At 44.8% G+C, this 15,740-nt stretch overlaps 1 protein-coding gene across 1 annotated transcript in view; it reads right to left on the bottom strand.

The window, feature by feature from the left end:
- Positions 1 to 15,740, bottom strand: part of VPS35L (VPS35 endosomal protein sorting factor like) — a 495,721-nt gene that overhangs the window by 385,300 nt on the left and 94,681 nt on the right. The window contains exon 7 of the mRNA XM_086940786.1: positions 14,666 to 14,794. Coding sequence (XP_086796912.1) covers positions 14,666 to 14,794 — 129 coding nt within the window. The remainder of the gene's footprint in view (positions 1 to 14,665; positions 14,795 to 15,740) is intronic.

The following is a 15,740-nucleotide window of genomic DNA, read 5'->3' as shown; positions in this document are numbered from 1 at the left end:
GGTCGTTACAACGAAATGCACTGGGGGGCGCTCCAGGATAGTAAATACTTTAATTTACTATCCAACTCCTTTCCCTAGAGTCCACGGGGACTGGAGTTGGAATAGTAAATTAAATAATTTACTATCCAGCGCCCCTTCACGCAAGTCGTTGTAACGACTTGCGTGGTAAAAGTAGCGTGGTAACGGTACGCGTTGTAAAAGTGCGCGTGGTACCGTCATACATCCCTCTGGTAAGCTTGCTACAGCTTGCGCAAAAGCCAGGCCGAGACCACCACTCTAATTAGGGCAAGGGTGTTACACGCCAAAGATAACCCCTGGTCACCCCCTTGGTAGCTTGGCACAAGCAGTCAGGCTTATCCCGGAGGCCATGTGTAAAGCATTTGCGCACGCACACAGCAATAACATCCCAGGCACACTACAAAAGGAACTCCACACACGGTTAAAAATAGCCTTTGTATTCTCATAACACATTAGAATAGTAAACACATGATATACATGGTGCCACCTGGCACTAGGTCATAGTTACAAGGGATTATTTACACCTGACAGGGCCCACTGGACCACTGTCAGAACCATCACAGAGTAAAAGTAGTAAAAGTAAAACATGCCATAAACGTACAACCAGTAACCACTGGTAATCACTGTACTTAGCATCAGCCTGTAACATAAACTGCATTATTCACAGTATCACATTAGACGGGAATCACATTCTGCGCCAACCACACCAGCATAAACACATTATGCAAATACCTTTAAATGTAGTTTTTTGATTATGAGGTTATCAAACCAGGGTGCGTAAATCATACTACATGAACCACATTTTCTAGCACCACATAACTCACATTTAGCACATAGTCTCCTAAAAAGACCACAGTAGAGGCATTACTCACATTAGGGCCTACAGGGCTATTTACCTCACAGTTCCCCTGGCCAACTCAAAGGGGCTCAAAAGCCCTGTATCCAGAATGTCAGGGCGCGCAGCCAATGCAGCGGAAGTCAAGGGTGCACACTTTGCGCAGGCCTAAACGTGGTAGATGTCACTAATTGCTGCACAGCTAGGAATGTAAAATGTGGGCCTGGGCACTCAATGTGCCCTCTAAACAAATATGCGAAACGTTGCAGCTGCCCTCGGTCAAGCGGGGCAGCTGGGGCAGGTGCACGAGCGCCAACAATGTACTCCGACCTGGGAGCCCCCACTGGGCTCTCTGGAAGGAAATCGACTTGCCCCAAAGACTTTGCAGATACCCACTATCAGGCGCGGCCGCTGAGATGGCAAAAACTAAAGGGGCCCTAGCACCTCTGTGCCCTCGGGACCCTACTGGGCTTGTAATTAACTTGGCCCCCATCGTTGTAGCGGCCCACTGTAGAAATAGCCAGCATGTTGAAGCACGGTCCCGCCTGACTCTTGGGACCCCCCACTGGGGCCCTTAAACCACATAGCCCCTCTTGGAGCGCACGGGAGCTTTCAACACATCATGCCCCCCAATGGAGCACACTGGCGCTTGTGCCTCAATCTCGCCTCCCCCCCTCGAAGCCACACTCACCGGCTCAGGGGGCAGGAGTCCTTTGACCTTCGCTTCTGGGACCGGGACTTCATGATGGAGCCCGCAAGGCTCCTGACGGCCTGCAACATTCAGCACACCATGCGGGGCTCTCCCTCAGGACTTGGGAGCCCGTCGGCCAGCTGTAGCACTTCTCCTCCGGTTGGCCAGAGCGGGGTGGGCTCCCGCCTGGCTTCTCCTACACACGGGCTCTCCCTTCCACACGGGAGCCCCGCGTCAGCGGACTTCCTCCTCTCTGGCATGCAACAGGCCCCGCTCACCTCCCAGGCAAGGCTTGCCTGACTTCCGGGTCGCGCTGAGAGCGGCCCGGGGAGAAATTATTTAGCGGCTCAGGCCGCAGCGGTGAAACGCGGGGTGGGCACTCGGGATTGTAGGAAAGAAACACAGGGTGGGCACCCGCAATTAAAGCACAACGGGGGAATCCCTATGCTGGGGATTCCCCCAGCAAGGGCTGCAGTGCAACGCTGCGCAGCCCCCAGGTTCTCCAACAGCTGGGCAGTTTCAAAGATAGCGCTCCCAGGCGCTGGATGAAGCAACAGTCCGGGGGTAAAGAACATAAGTCCTTTGGGATGAAGAAAGGAGGTAAAAGGTCCCAGGGTCAGAGCTGGGCCCATTGGCCAGCACACAGGGCCCTCCAGCAGGGAGGCAGCCCCCATGGCTGTAGTCCCCATGGTGGTTCCTCCTGGGCCCCAGCAGCAGCAAGCCCCCCTCCGTCAGGATCAGGAACAGATCATCATCATGGGCTCACAGCCCATATATTTATACTACATTTCCCATTGTGTCACAGCACAGGGCTTGGGGACACCAGTCAGAACTGGTTTATGTTAGGGGAGCTTTGGAGCACTTTATTTTGCTCAGCTCCTCTCTCCTTTGTCAGGTGGGAGCTCAGGGATCAGACGCACCACAGGGGGTGGAGGAAAGGCACAGCCCTAGTCAGGTCCCAGGTGCAACTCCTCCCTCCCATCTGCAAGCAGAGCTCTCTATTCACCACTTGGCAGACTCACCCTGTCTCCTGGAGCCACCTACACCTCTCAGCTCCTGTTAATTACAAGCCAGACATGCAATTCACATCAGGCAGGCAGACACACAGTACACAGAAATGCCAACTTCTAAAAGTGGCATTTCTCCACCAGTCACCATAAATCTGCGCACACCATTGCGCAGCACTTATCCTCACGTGTTCATAAATACTAAACTTGCCCCTACACTCCTCCACTCCTCTCTCTTTTAAGGATAGAACAAGATTTAATATCAGCTAGAGAATTTAGATTTGAAACAATGGTTGTGACAGTGGCTAAAGTTCAGAAGAAGTAAGGCAGAGATTATGCATTTCATTTTACAAAGGTAATAATAGTGACTACGTAATTGTTATAAATGTATAATTGTAACTACAGTCACTAGTTTACTACAACAATTCTGCATGCCTTACTCTCTTCTGGAAAATGTGATGTCTTATTTAGAAGTTTCTTAAAAACAATATTTGGAATAACAGCGTAAAAAGTCAATGAGAATTTAAAACTGATAAGACTGCTATTTTTGGAGGCTGATATAATTACTTCTTGTCCAGACTATGACCTTCAATTAGCTCTAGTTACAGACAGCTTGAACTGCCTGCCAGAGATCATGTCATTAACACACACAAATACACACAATGGACTGTGAGTTAACCTCCTTCAGCTAATTGTTTGTTTTGGGGAGCCGTTCAGCGATTACTTGCTTTGTATGTGTTTCACAGTTTTTATCAGACCACTGGAGTTTTGTGCAGTTATACGTTTTCCTACGGCAATTTTGAGGACCAGCCTATCATAGAGCATACTTGTAAGTTTGTAACAGATCTATTGTCTGCTTACCAGTTCTTAAAATGGGCTTAAAAGCCTGCCATTGTTTACCCGTGGCTGGTAATGTTCTCACTCATTTGCTTGCTTATTTTTTTGTTTCAGTCAGTCAGTCATTAAAACTTTATTTGAGTTATTACAACCATAAAAGTATACACTATACATTTATAAACTTTATAAAAACACGAGTTAAAATTTATAAAATTGCAATTCAGTCATTTCCCGGAGGATAACCCTGGCAACATTATTTCTAACAGTATCCTCCTATTTTTTTGTTTAATAAACGTCTTTTATTGAATTTTTAACACGAAACAGCACAATGATCAACAGCATCATTTGAAAGTCAAACCCGCAATAAAGTTACACCATATCAACATCTCTCTTATGAGGTTCAGTGAAAGCCTCAGTGAAAGTGGCTCATTATGAATCCGGTCCACTTGTTTCATAGTACTCTACCCACCTGTCACAAATAAGTTTATGTTTCTGGTGGCATTATCTTAAGTCATAGACTTGCTATTCTAGTATCCAGCAGTGGTCCAAGTCTCTACTTTGAATGTGGGAGAGCTGTTGCAGCCTTCCAAGTCTGGACTACGGGCCTTTTGGCCAAGAGGACCCCCTACCCGGACAAATCGCTTCATGTAGTTGTTAGTTTTTACGTCATATTCGATATTTAACTAGGCCATCTAAGATTACACTTAATAACAGCCCCATTATTTCAGCCAGTGTCCTGGCTATTTTATTCCCATATGGGGTTCAGGTCAGAAAATCCCTCAATGAGAGTAGGAAATTCCCATGGCTCACCAGGAATATCAAACAAATGGAAAAGGACCTTCTTCCCATGTGACACAGTCTGTCCCTCGTTTAGTACATGCAGTGTAAATATTTGAATTTGAAACGTCTGTAGCACGCTACCATTGCTATGTTCTTTGGGCCCACTAGGGTGGCTTGCCTATCTGAATTGTCCTGTGACCCCATGTCTGTCTCTCAGCTAGACCCAAGAGCCTGAAAGGAATATGATGTGTGGATAACCAACATTTTATTTATTCTGGAGATTTTCTAATAGGGCAGGAGGAGCTTAGAGATCTACATCTCTAGTGGGCTAAACTGAGGACCGTCTTCTACCCCTGCCAGGTACTAGGTCAGGGCTTGCTGAAGCTAAAGGAACCTTTAGAACTGGGTATTTAGTAACTCAAATTCCTGCCGATGCTCTGAGAAGGCCCTGACAGCATTGATTAAGAGCACGTTCACCAATGTGGAGACCTTAAGTTTGGCCCCAGTCTCTGTAACCGCTCTGGGGAAGCCAAATGTGCCACAGTCATTTCCACCTATAGAAAGGTCTGTTGCGTCAGTATCCTGAGCCACCTGATGTGCCTTGTCGTGTGTCTCAAAATACTGAAAACAGTTCTAGAAGCTCGTGGGAACTCTAGAGGCAGGAACCCCTCATCCAAAAAGTGTAGACTGTCAACATGGCCCTGAGCCGGTCTTTCCCTATTGTTAGCTAGTCCCCTTGGTTCATAAATACAGTCATTGATTACTGCCAAATGTGCCAATCAATAGTAAGCAAGAAAGTCAGCCATCACCAGTCAAACGTGGACTTACAATACTTGACCATACTGACCCTGGGAACCCATTATTCCACAGGAAACATTACGAGCCTGGATACTTTTTTAGGGACTTTATGTAGAACATTTCACAACATATAATATTCTAGATCACTCCAGCAATTTAGTCAGGGCCATCAGACTCAATAGTGATATGGGAAGGGAAGTCTGGAGCTGCATGTTTCTTTTAATCTGGTCCATCAAGGGAAAGGTTTTGTTGTACCCAGTATCGGGCACGGTCATCAGACACCTGCATATTAAAGTATTCTATTCCTGTAGGTACTACTCTGAGTTGAACTTGTGTGGCCCAGTCAGTTCTCTGTTGCTCTGCACCCACCAAGTCATGATTAGATTTGTCCCAGTGGACTCTGAGCCCACAACTGGCTCTGAACTTGCCAAGGTAATACACAGTCATGGGTGCAGATCTATTTGAATGTTTCTGGTAAATAATGAAGTCGTCCACATATCTATAACCTTGTGGAACCAGTCAAAGTCCTCCTCCCTGTCCGCCCTAAGCAAAGTTGTCTTGGGGTTCATTGCCATTGCAAAGAAAAGTGACGACAGTGTGTCCCTCTGGTGATCAAAAAATATGAAAAGAGGACCCCATTAACAGGAACGCTGCGCAGCCCCCAGGTTCTCCAACAGCTGGGCAGTTTCAAAGATAGCGCTCCCAGGCGCTGGATGAAGCAACAGTCCGGGGGTAAAGAACATAAGTCCTTTGGGATGAAGAAAGGAGGTAAAAGGTCCCAGGGTCAGAGCTGGGCCCATTGGCCAGCACACAGGGCCCTCCAGCAGGGAGGCAGCCCCCATGGCTGTAGTCCCCATGGTGGTTCCTCCTGGGCCCCAGCAGCAGCAAGCCCCCCTCCGTCAGGATCAGGAACAGATCATCATCATGGGCTCACAGCCCATATATTTATACTACATTTCCCATTGTGTCACAGCACAGGGCTTGGGGACACCAGTCAGAACTGGTTTATGTTAGGGGAGCTTTGGAGCACTTTATTTTGCTCAGCTCCTCTCTCCTTTGTCAGGTGGGAGCTCAGGGATCAGACGCACCACAGGGGGTGGAGGAAAGGCACAGCCCTAGTCAGGTCCCAGGTGCAACTCCTCCCTCCCATCTGCAAGCAGAGCTCTCTATTCACCACTTGGCAGACTCACCCTGTCTCCTGGAGCCACCTACACCTCTCAGCTCCTGTTAATTACAAGCCAGACATGCAATTCACATCAGGCAGGCAGACACACAGTACACAGAAATGCCAACTTCTAAAAGTGGCATTTCTCCACCAGTCACCATAAATCTGCGCACACCATTGCGCAGCACTTATCCTCACGTGTTCATAAATACTAAACTTGCCCCTACACTCCTCTCATACCAGGAATTACCATGGACACACATATCCCCCCATGCATTCCTATGGGAGGGCAGGCCAATCTCACCACACGCCCTCAGAGCGCACACGTACTTTACTGTGGGCCACAGTGCTAAAGTGCCCAGAGGCCTAAAATCACTACAACTATGTCAGAGCTTAAGGCAAAAAGTTCAGGGGTGAACCTGCCAAAAAGGGCCAAGTTCAACATAGTTGATGATGATGATGCCACCGTATACGTCTTGGTCATTGATTGCTCACAATACTGTTCTCGTCGACGATGAGTCTTCGGCGGAGCAAAGGAAGGTTTTTTTAAAGCATGACTGGACTTAGGAGGTGCTGCAGGCGGCAGAGAAGATGCCCCTTTAGCCTTATCTTAGGTTTCAGAAGGGTTTTTTTTGTCATTTTTCAAAGATTCTTATTTACTCTGTGATGAGATTTTGAAGGTCTGCAGCCTTTAAAAGACCCATGAGTGTTTTTTTAAGGCTTTTCTTGGCTGCCCAGAGGAGGATCTCGAATGGGATGATCTTTCCCTCTTATGAGTTCTTTGGAGGACGAAGAGGAGTCCTCACTATCAGAGTCTGACAATGGCTCTTTTCTAGTTTTGAGTTTTTGAAGCCAGATTAGCAGCCTTCCTTCTCCGTCCTTTAAATTCTTGGATGAAAAGGTATGGCATACCTTACAGTCCTTGGCAGAATAATCCAGGAAGAGGCACTAAGTGCTAACTTGGTGGGGTCTTCAGTGTGAAGTCTCTTTTTTCCGCAGGTATCGCAGGAACTGAAGAGACTTTTCTTCTTGTCTGACATGATATTAAAATAAAGAAGAGGTCACACCTGTATGGTGAAAACTCTGTTGGTAACAGGGAACTCTCCCACAGCACCAAAATATAAGTATCCAAATAGGTAAATAAATGAGCAGAGCTCAGCGGAGACTCCCTAACACGGTGTGCAATATAAAGTCTGAGGGACTGGAACTCTCTCAGGTGTGTTCTAGAGGGCAGGTCAGCCTGATGGGCTGAAGCATAAGTTTGGTCTCTTTTTTAAATACACTATAATAGGTTGCAAAATTGAAGGGCCTAGTGCCTTCATACACTATCTTTAACATTGTATTACTATTTTATGGCACCGGCGACTCCCATCTCGATGACAGGGAATAATTCAAGCATTTGAATCTATGAAAGTTCCAACACTGGAGTAGCTGACCAAACAGGAAGGTCATACAAACAACCTCAGCTTTTAAACTTAAACACTTCAGTTTCATTTAGATTCTTTTTCAGAATTACAGACTTTAAACTGCTGCGTTTCATCATAACTGGGGTGGCGTAGTGGGCAAAAGAACAATGGATTTAACCCAGATCTTTTGACTGGGGGAGAATGTTTGCATTGTCAGCATTCCGTCCATCATTTGTTTGCTGTAACACTTTTCGCCGTAAGTGGGATGGGTATGCCCAGACGTGGGTCCCTTGCTCACTGTGCCACTGGATTCAAGCTAGCCTGGCTAAAGAAGGGTAACATACCCTGAAACGGGCCCAGGATGCTGGTTTCCTGTCCAGGGAGGACCTGGCTTGGCAGTTCGGTCTGGACTGTTCCCATGAGGCACAGGGTCTAGACTGATTTGAAAATGGCTGGGTCCAAACTGGGTGGCGTAGTGGGAAAAAGAAAGAAAGATGGATCTAACCCAGATCTGTGACTGGGGTGAATGTTTGCATTGTCAGCATTCCATCCATCACTTGTTTGCTGTAACGTGTTTCATCATAGGTCTAGCTGTTGTGAGCTTACACTACAGACTCCACAGTTCACTTTCTGCAGACCATAAAAAGGGAGCACACACTATGAAACCCAACACTTGATCAGTGGTTGTATATGTAGGTTTAATTGGGTGATTGCTCCTGTTGTTTGGGTCCCCTCCCCAGCAAGGTCACCCAAATTCCATTCTAACAACAAAAAAGTATTTGCTTTCTGGCTTCAACTGCTTTTTGCAGTTCAGTAATTGGGAGCTTACAATGGAAATAAATATACGAAAGTGTCACATGGATTTTTGGGAGGGGCTGTAAAAATTCCATCAGTTAGCTCTTTCATTTCTACGAAACAATTCACTTGTGGATAAATTTGAGGACAAGGGAAACTCAAATGTTCTCAGGAATGCTGATTCTACAGGACCTTTTGGTCCCCTTTCATGTATATCTGTAGTAAACACTTCTGGCAACTAGTGGGTATTTTGGAAACTATACCCATGGTCTGATACATGTAAACGAAGGCGCACCAACTGTGCTTGTTTTCATGCTAATCTACCCAGATAGTGCCTTTCTCATTACCTCGAGAGTGGTCTGCTCGATAGCGGTTATATGAAGTCCTTAGCAGGAAGACGAGAAAGAGGGTTGGAATAAGGATTCTAACAATTACAGTGTTAGAGAAAGTATTAACTGAGCAATATTTTCTTGCTTTTCCATCTGTCTCTCTCATGTTTTCAACTCTTGTTATAGGCAGTTAAGGCTGAAATACACAGCTTGTATGTAAGGTTTTGCAGGAGTGAATACTAAATTGTAGGATGTGCTCTAGAGCTTTTATCCTAAAATTAGACTCTGCATAATGCAGGGAGTTGACCTCTGCTGGCTAAGTTTGCTGTGTTGGAGTGAACATGATTCCATACCAGACACCTAGCTACTTACACATGACAGTAAACAATGATGCAGAACATAATTCCCGCTACTGCAACTACATCATCTGATAAAACTGCTAGGGTTGTATGATTTGTCTTTGGCATTTTTATAGCACTACTACCCCAAGTGTGTCCATTTTGCCACAAGCTTGAGCTTGCATGCATGGTTGTTAGAAGTGTACGTTTGGCATTTGGCATAGATGGGTATGGTTAGGTGTTAAATGAGACCTAATCTTTTATGGTAGCAAGATTGAGCTTCCCTAGAGTGAGGCATGTAATACTGTCACCATTTGTGAGAACTGATCTGACATCTCTATCTCTCGTTTTATATTTTTGCTATACGAAGCTGAAGGCACTACACACTCGGGCCTCACCTACCTCAATAGATGAATCTTCTTCCATCAATCACTTCCACTAAGCAAGCCTCCGTCTGCGCCAATTCGCGCCTGGGCGTCGCCAGACATGCTGGTGGTTTGAAATCAGGGGTGCCAGTCTATACTAGGGAGCTCCTGTTGTCCATCGGTCAGCGGACAAGCATGTGCGGCTTGCGCCTGGGAGATGCAATGGAAGGGCCTTTTTGTTGTCGCAACTGTGGCTTTAACTCCTGCTCCTCACCGCCCCCTGTCCCACACAGGCCCACCTTGAAAATCTTACACCTTAATGTTCGCTCCCTGGTTAAACACTACATGGAGATCTACGACCTTATAGAAGATGAATCTCCCGAAGTGTTTTTTTATAACCAAATCTTGGCTAACCGATGCCATTGTAGCTGAACCGGGCCTCGCACTCCCCCTGGGGTACAGCATACGGACTCTTAACAGGGAGATTAGAGGTGGGGGCATAGCTGTCATCTTTAAGTCCCGCTTCCACTGTTCATTTGTTAGGAAGGATGTAGCTGGGTGCGAATGCGCCCGCTTTGTTATCTCCTTTAGTGCTCACTTTTACATTACTGGTCTTTTAGTCTACCGCCCCCCCAAGACCGAGCTCGGAATTTAAATCAGCCATTTTTGAGGCCGTGAATTCCCTGGCATTGACGGCTGCAAATTTCAGTCTCATTGGGGACCTTAACTTACATTTTGATCATTCCTCCGACCCAGAAATCAGCAGCTTGCTTGACGATTTTGCTGCCTGTCAACTAAGATGTACAAAAGGGGGTGGGGATGGACGGAGCCTCGGAACCAATCAAACACTCACACCCAGCCAACAGATCTGGGTTTTTGGGTTTCAGGAGCATACCAAAAAGGTCGCTGGTACCGGTTTTGGACTCCTACGGGGCCCGAGGTCCATATTGGGGTTCTTCGACCCAGCCACATGCCAGCTGATTGTCCAGGCGACTATTATGTCCTGACTGCACTATGCTAACTCTTTGATGTTAGGCGCTAATAAGGCGGAGGTGAATTGCCTTCAGCGAGTGCAGAATGCAGCCGCCCGGGTCCTGCTTAGGCTCCCTAGAACCTGCTCCACGTTGGGCGCCTTGCGGCGCCTTCACTGGTTACCTGTTCCTCAGAGGATCGAAAAAAAATCTAAAACTCTTGTCCCCTGAGATTTTATCTAATTTATTGGTCCCCTATGTCCCCACACACCAGTTACACTCTGCTGAGCAATCCATGGCTTCGGTCCCCCGGGTGAAACGCCTCAGAGAGGGGGGCCGGTCCTTCCGCTGTCTTGTAGCCAAGCTGTGGAATTCTCTTTCTATTCAGACCCGTCGCTTGGATGGCCTGCTTCCTTTCCGTAAGGCCATCAAAACTCATCTGTTTCCGACGGGCTAGCCCTGCTTCCTTTCTGACACTGCTACCAGCACTGGGACGCCCCTTTGCTGGGGCAGCTGCACGCTATATAAGCTCACTTAACATTAACATTCTAGCACATATCCCACACATACGGAGAACCCGTACACGGAGGAGTGTTCTCTTATATTGCTCTAAAAGCATAGAACGACTTCCCACTTAAAATTTGAGCCTCCTCCTTTCCTCTTTAAATCCGCAAGAAGCTGACTTTCAATCAACCAACCTACCATAGGCAGGCTAGGCACACATACCTGGTCAGCTCCAGAATACTCTCACTGGTAATAATGCGCTTCACAAATACACATAAAATAACATTACATACCAATGCTAATAATTACACATTTATTAGCAATCTTCCCACCAAATTAAGTAATGCCCGCAGAGGCCAATTTTTAAGGATAGAACAAGATTTAATATCAGCTAGAGAATTTAGATTTGAAACAATGGTTGTGACAGTGGCTAAAGTTCAGAAGAAGTAAGGCAGAGATTATGCATTTCATTTTACAAAGGTAATAATAGTGACTACGTAATTGTTATAAATGTATAATTGTAACTACAGTCACTAGTTTACTACAACAATTCTGCATGCCTTACTCTCTTCTGGAAAATGTGATGTCTTATTTAGAAGTTTCTTAAAAACAATATTTGGAATAACAGCGTAAAAAGTCAATGAGAATTTAAAACTGATAAGACTGCTATTTTTGGAGGCTGATATAATTACTTCTTGTCCAGACTATGACCTTTAATTAGCTCTAGTTACAGACAGCTTGAACTGCCTGCCAGAGATCATGTCATTAACACACACAAATACACACAATGGACTGTGAGTTAACCTCCTTCAGCTAATTGTTTGTTTTGGGGAGCCGTTCAGCGATTACTTGCTTTGTATGTGTTTCACAGTTTTTATCAGACCACTGGAGTTTTGTGCAGTTATACGTTTTCCTACGGCAATTTTGAGGACCAGCCTATCATAGAGCATACTTGTAAGTTTGTAACAGATCTATTGTCTGCTTACCAGTTCTTAAAATGGGCTTAAAAGCCTGCCATTGTTTACCCGTGGCTGGTAATGTTCTCACTCATTTGCTTGCTTATTTTTTTGTTTCAGTCAGTCAGTCATTAAAACTTTATTTGAGTTATTACAACCATAAAAGTATACACTATACATTTATAAACTTTATAAAAACACGAGTTAAAATTTATTAAATTGCAATTCAGTCATTTCCCGGAGGATAACCCTGGCAACATTATTTCTAACAGTATCCTCCTATTTTTTTGTTTAATAAACGTCTTTTATTGAATTTTTAACACGAAACAGCACAATGATCAACAGCATCATTTGAAAGTCAAACCCGCAATAAAGTTACACCATATCAACATCTCTCTTATGAGGTTCAGTGAAAGCCTCAGTGAAAGTGGCTCATTATGAATCCGGTCCACTTGTTTCATAGTACTCTACCCACCTGTCACAAATAAGTTTATGTTTCTGGTGGCATTATCTTAAGTCATAGACTTGCTATTCTAGTATCCAGCAGTGGTCCAAGTCTCTACTTTGAATGTGGGAGAGCTGTTGCAGCCTTCCAAGTCTGGACTACGGGCCTTTTGGCCAAGAGGACCCCCTACCCGGACAAATCGCTTCATGTAGTTGTTAGTTTTTACGTCATATTCGATATTTAACTAGGCCATCTAAGATTACACTTAATAACAGCCCCATTATTTCAGCCAGTGTCCTGGCTATTTTATTCCCATATGGGGTTCAGGTCAGAAAATCCCTCAATGAGAGTAGGAAATTCCCATGGCTCACCAGGAATATCAAACAAATGGAAAAGGACCTTCTTCCCATGTGACACAGTCTGTCCCTCGTTTAGTACATGCAGTGTAAATATTTGAATTTGAAACGTCTGTAGCACGCTACCATTGCTATGTTCTTTGGGCCCACTAGGGTGGCTTGCCTATCTGAATTGTCCTGTGACCCCATGTCTGTCTCTCAGCTAGACCCAAGAGCCTGAAAGGAATATGATGTGTGGATAACCAACATTTTATTTATTCTGGAGATTTTCTAATAGGGCAGGAGGAGCTTAGAGATCTACATCTCTAGTGGGCTAAACTGAGGACCGTCTTCTACCCCTGCCAGGTACTAGGTCAGGGCTTGCTGAAGCTAAAGGAACCTTTAGAACTGGGTATTTAGTAACTCAAATTCCTGCCGATGCTCTGAGAAGGCCCTGACAGCATTGATTAAGAGCACGTTCACCAATGTGGAGACCTTAAGTTTGGCCCCAGTCTCTGTAACCGCTCTGGGGAAGCCAAATGTGCCACAGTCATTTCCACCTATAGAAAGGTCTGTTGCGTCAGTATCCTGAGCCACCTGATGTGCCTTGTCGTGTGTCTCAAAATACTGAAAACAGTTCTAGAAGCTCGTGGGAACTCTAGAGGCAGGAACCCCTCATCCAAAAAGTGTAGACTGTCAACATGGCCCTGAGCCGGTCTTTCCCTATTGTTAGCTAGTCCCCTTGGTTCATAAATACAGTCATTGATTACTGCCAAATGTGCCAATCAATAGTAAGCAAGAAAGTCAGCCATCACCAGTCAAACGTGGACTTACAATACTTGACCATACTGACCCTGGGAACCCATTATTCCACAGGAAACATTACGAGCCTGGATACTTTTTTAGGGACTTTATGTAGAACATTTCACAACATATAATATTCTAGATCACTCCAGCAATTTAGTCAGGGCCATCAGACTCAATAGTGATATGGGAAGGGAAGTCTGGAGCTGCATGTTTCTTTTAATCTGGTCCATCAAGGGAAAGGTTTTGTTGTACCCAGTATCGGGCACGGTCATCAGACACCTGCATATTAAAGTATTCTATTCCTGTAGGTACTACTCTGAGTTGAACTTGTGTGGCCCAGTCAGTTCTCTGTTGCTCTGCACCCACCAAGTCATGATTAGATTTGTCCCAGTGGACTCTGAGCCCACAACTGGCTCTGAACTTGCCAAGGTAATACACAGTCATGGGTGCAGATCTATTTGAATGTTTCTGGTAAATAATGAAGTCGTCCACATATCTATAACCTTGTGGAACCAGTCAAAGTCCTCCTCCCTGTCCGCCCTAAGCAAAGTTGTCTTGGGGTTCATTGCCATTGCAAAGAAAAGTGACGACAGTGTGTCCCTCTGGTGATCAAAAAATATGAAAAGAGGACCCCATTAACAGGAACGCAAGCTATTGAGTCTGAGTACATCTGCTTGCTTCTTTTTCGATGGCTTCCCTTGCCTATCTTGTGTTTTTTCCTCCACAGGAGCATAGCCTCTTTACTGGTGTTCCTCCACTACTCACTTTTAGGGAACTACTTTATTATTTTTGCTTAAGCAAGTCACAAGACTGGATGTGTTTTCTAGCTCTCTCCTTTGCGTGCTTCTCTAACACCACCAGTGCTCCTGTTGCTCTTTTTCGCCCATGTGCTTCTCCCCAACCACACTCCTCTCATTCGCCCGTCTGCTTCTTCCCCCAGCTCCTCATTGCACACTCTCACCCATATGCTTCTACACTCCATGCTCATGCCCATCTTCTCTGCTGCCCTTTGTGTTGCGTTACCCACTCCCAGTGTTGCTTCACCCACCTCCCATGTTCATTTGTTCAGCTGCTGACTCATTATCACATTCGCCCTCTTGCTCAATAACACAGACCCACAAACTCACTGCTTAATATTAACTTTATCTCATAAAATAGCAATACTTATTGTCTCTGCCAATGCTTGCATCCTTGAAACCACTAATTTATTAACACACTCATGACTAGTAAGAGTTTAAAGTTCATAAGTGAAAAAAGGTAAACGTATGGTTGGCTAGACTGACCTGGATAACTATTTTTAAAGCTTTCACTTTTTGATCAGAGGCCCAGGAGTCCTTCAGTGACTGATTCAGTTCTTCAATTCGATTCACGTAGTCCTGCTGGGTCAAATTCAGAAGTTCTTTCTGGGATCCCTAACAAAAAAAAACATATCAATAGTTTTCAACGGCTAAAGCAAAATCAACTCTTTGGACCAGTGATTAGGGACTGTGGCAAATACATTGTGACTATTTAAAGGTTTTATAAGTGACTTCCACAGCATTTTACATACAAATACAAAGAGTAGGCTCAAACATGAAGCATTGTTTGCTGACCACAATGTATTCAGGGGCAGGGTCTTACACACACAAAAATTAAAACATAAGAACAACTACAGTTATTTTGCATTTCTAAAATAATGAACTATTTACTTAGCTAGACAAATCAGATGATTGTGAATCTTGACAAAATTAAAAAGTAGGCTTTGGCAGGAAGAGAAAAAAAAATAGTCTATAGCACCTAGGTAATCAAACAGTTTATTAAACATCAAAATACATAATCTAGGTTCAATAAGAGAGGCAGTCATCAACACCACCTAAACTCATGGAAACCAAAGGTGTCATTGTTATGTTTCACCTTAACTGCTTCGCTGAAGTCCGCCAAAGATCCTACATTATCTCCCATTCTTTAAAGTAACAAAAAACAAATTCGTTTCCACACTAGAATAGAGAGCAGCGGTATTCCCTGGAAATCTTTTGAATGTATCGCACTGCAACATTTATAGGCCATTATTTATGCTTCCATGGAGTTAACCAAATTTACATTTAAGAATGAATCGGAGACTGTTGGACCAGCCTGTAGCACTGAAATCCATATTCCTGAAATATTGCTTAAAAGTCAAACGAGCGCAAATACCCTTTTTGGGGGGGGACTCCTATATTTAAAATAAAAAAATAAAAATTGGTGCTTATACCAAAATTTGCCATAATATCCCTAAAGGCTCATGCACTACGGTAGTCCGAAATTTCACTTTCTTCTTTCGAATATGCAATAACCAAAATCACAAAAAGAACTTCAGTCTTTGCAGACAGCTCTACGTTT

Source organism: Lissotriton vulgaris, chromosome 10 (genome assembly GCF_964263255.1).
Source record: "Lissotriton vulgaris chromosome 10, aLisVul1.2, whole genome shotgun sequence".
In the NCBI taxonomy this organism is placed as follows: domain Eukaryota; kingdom Metazoa; phylum Chordata; class Amphibia; order Caudata; family Salamandridae; genus Lissotriton; species Lissotriton vulgaris.
Note: the sequence above shows the minus strand (reverse complement) of the source record. Positions and strands in the feature narration are given on the sequence as shown.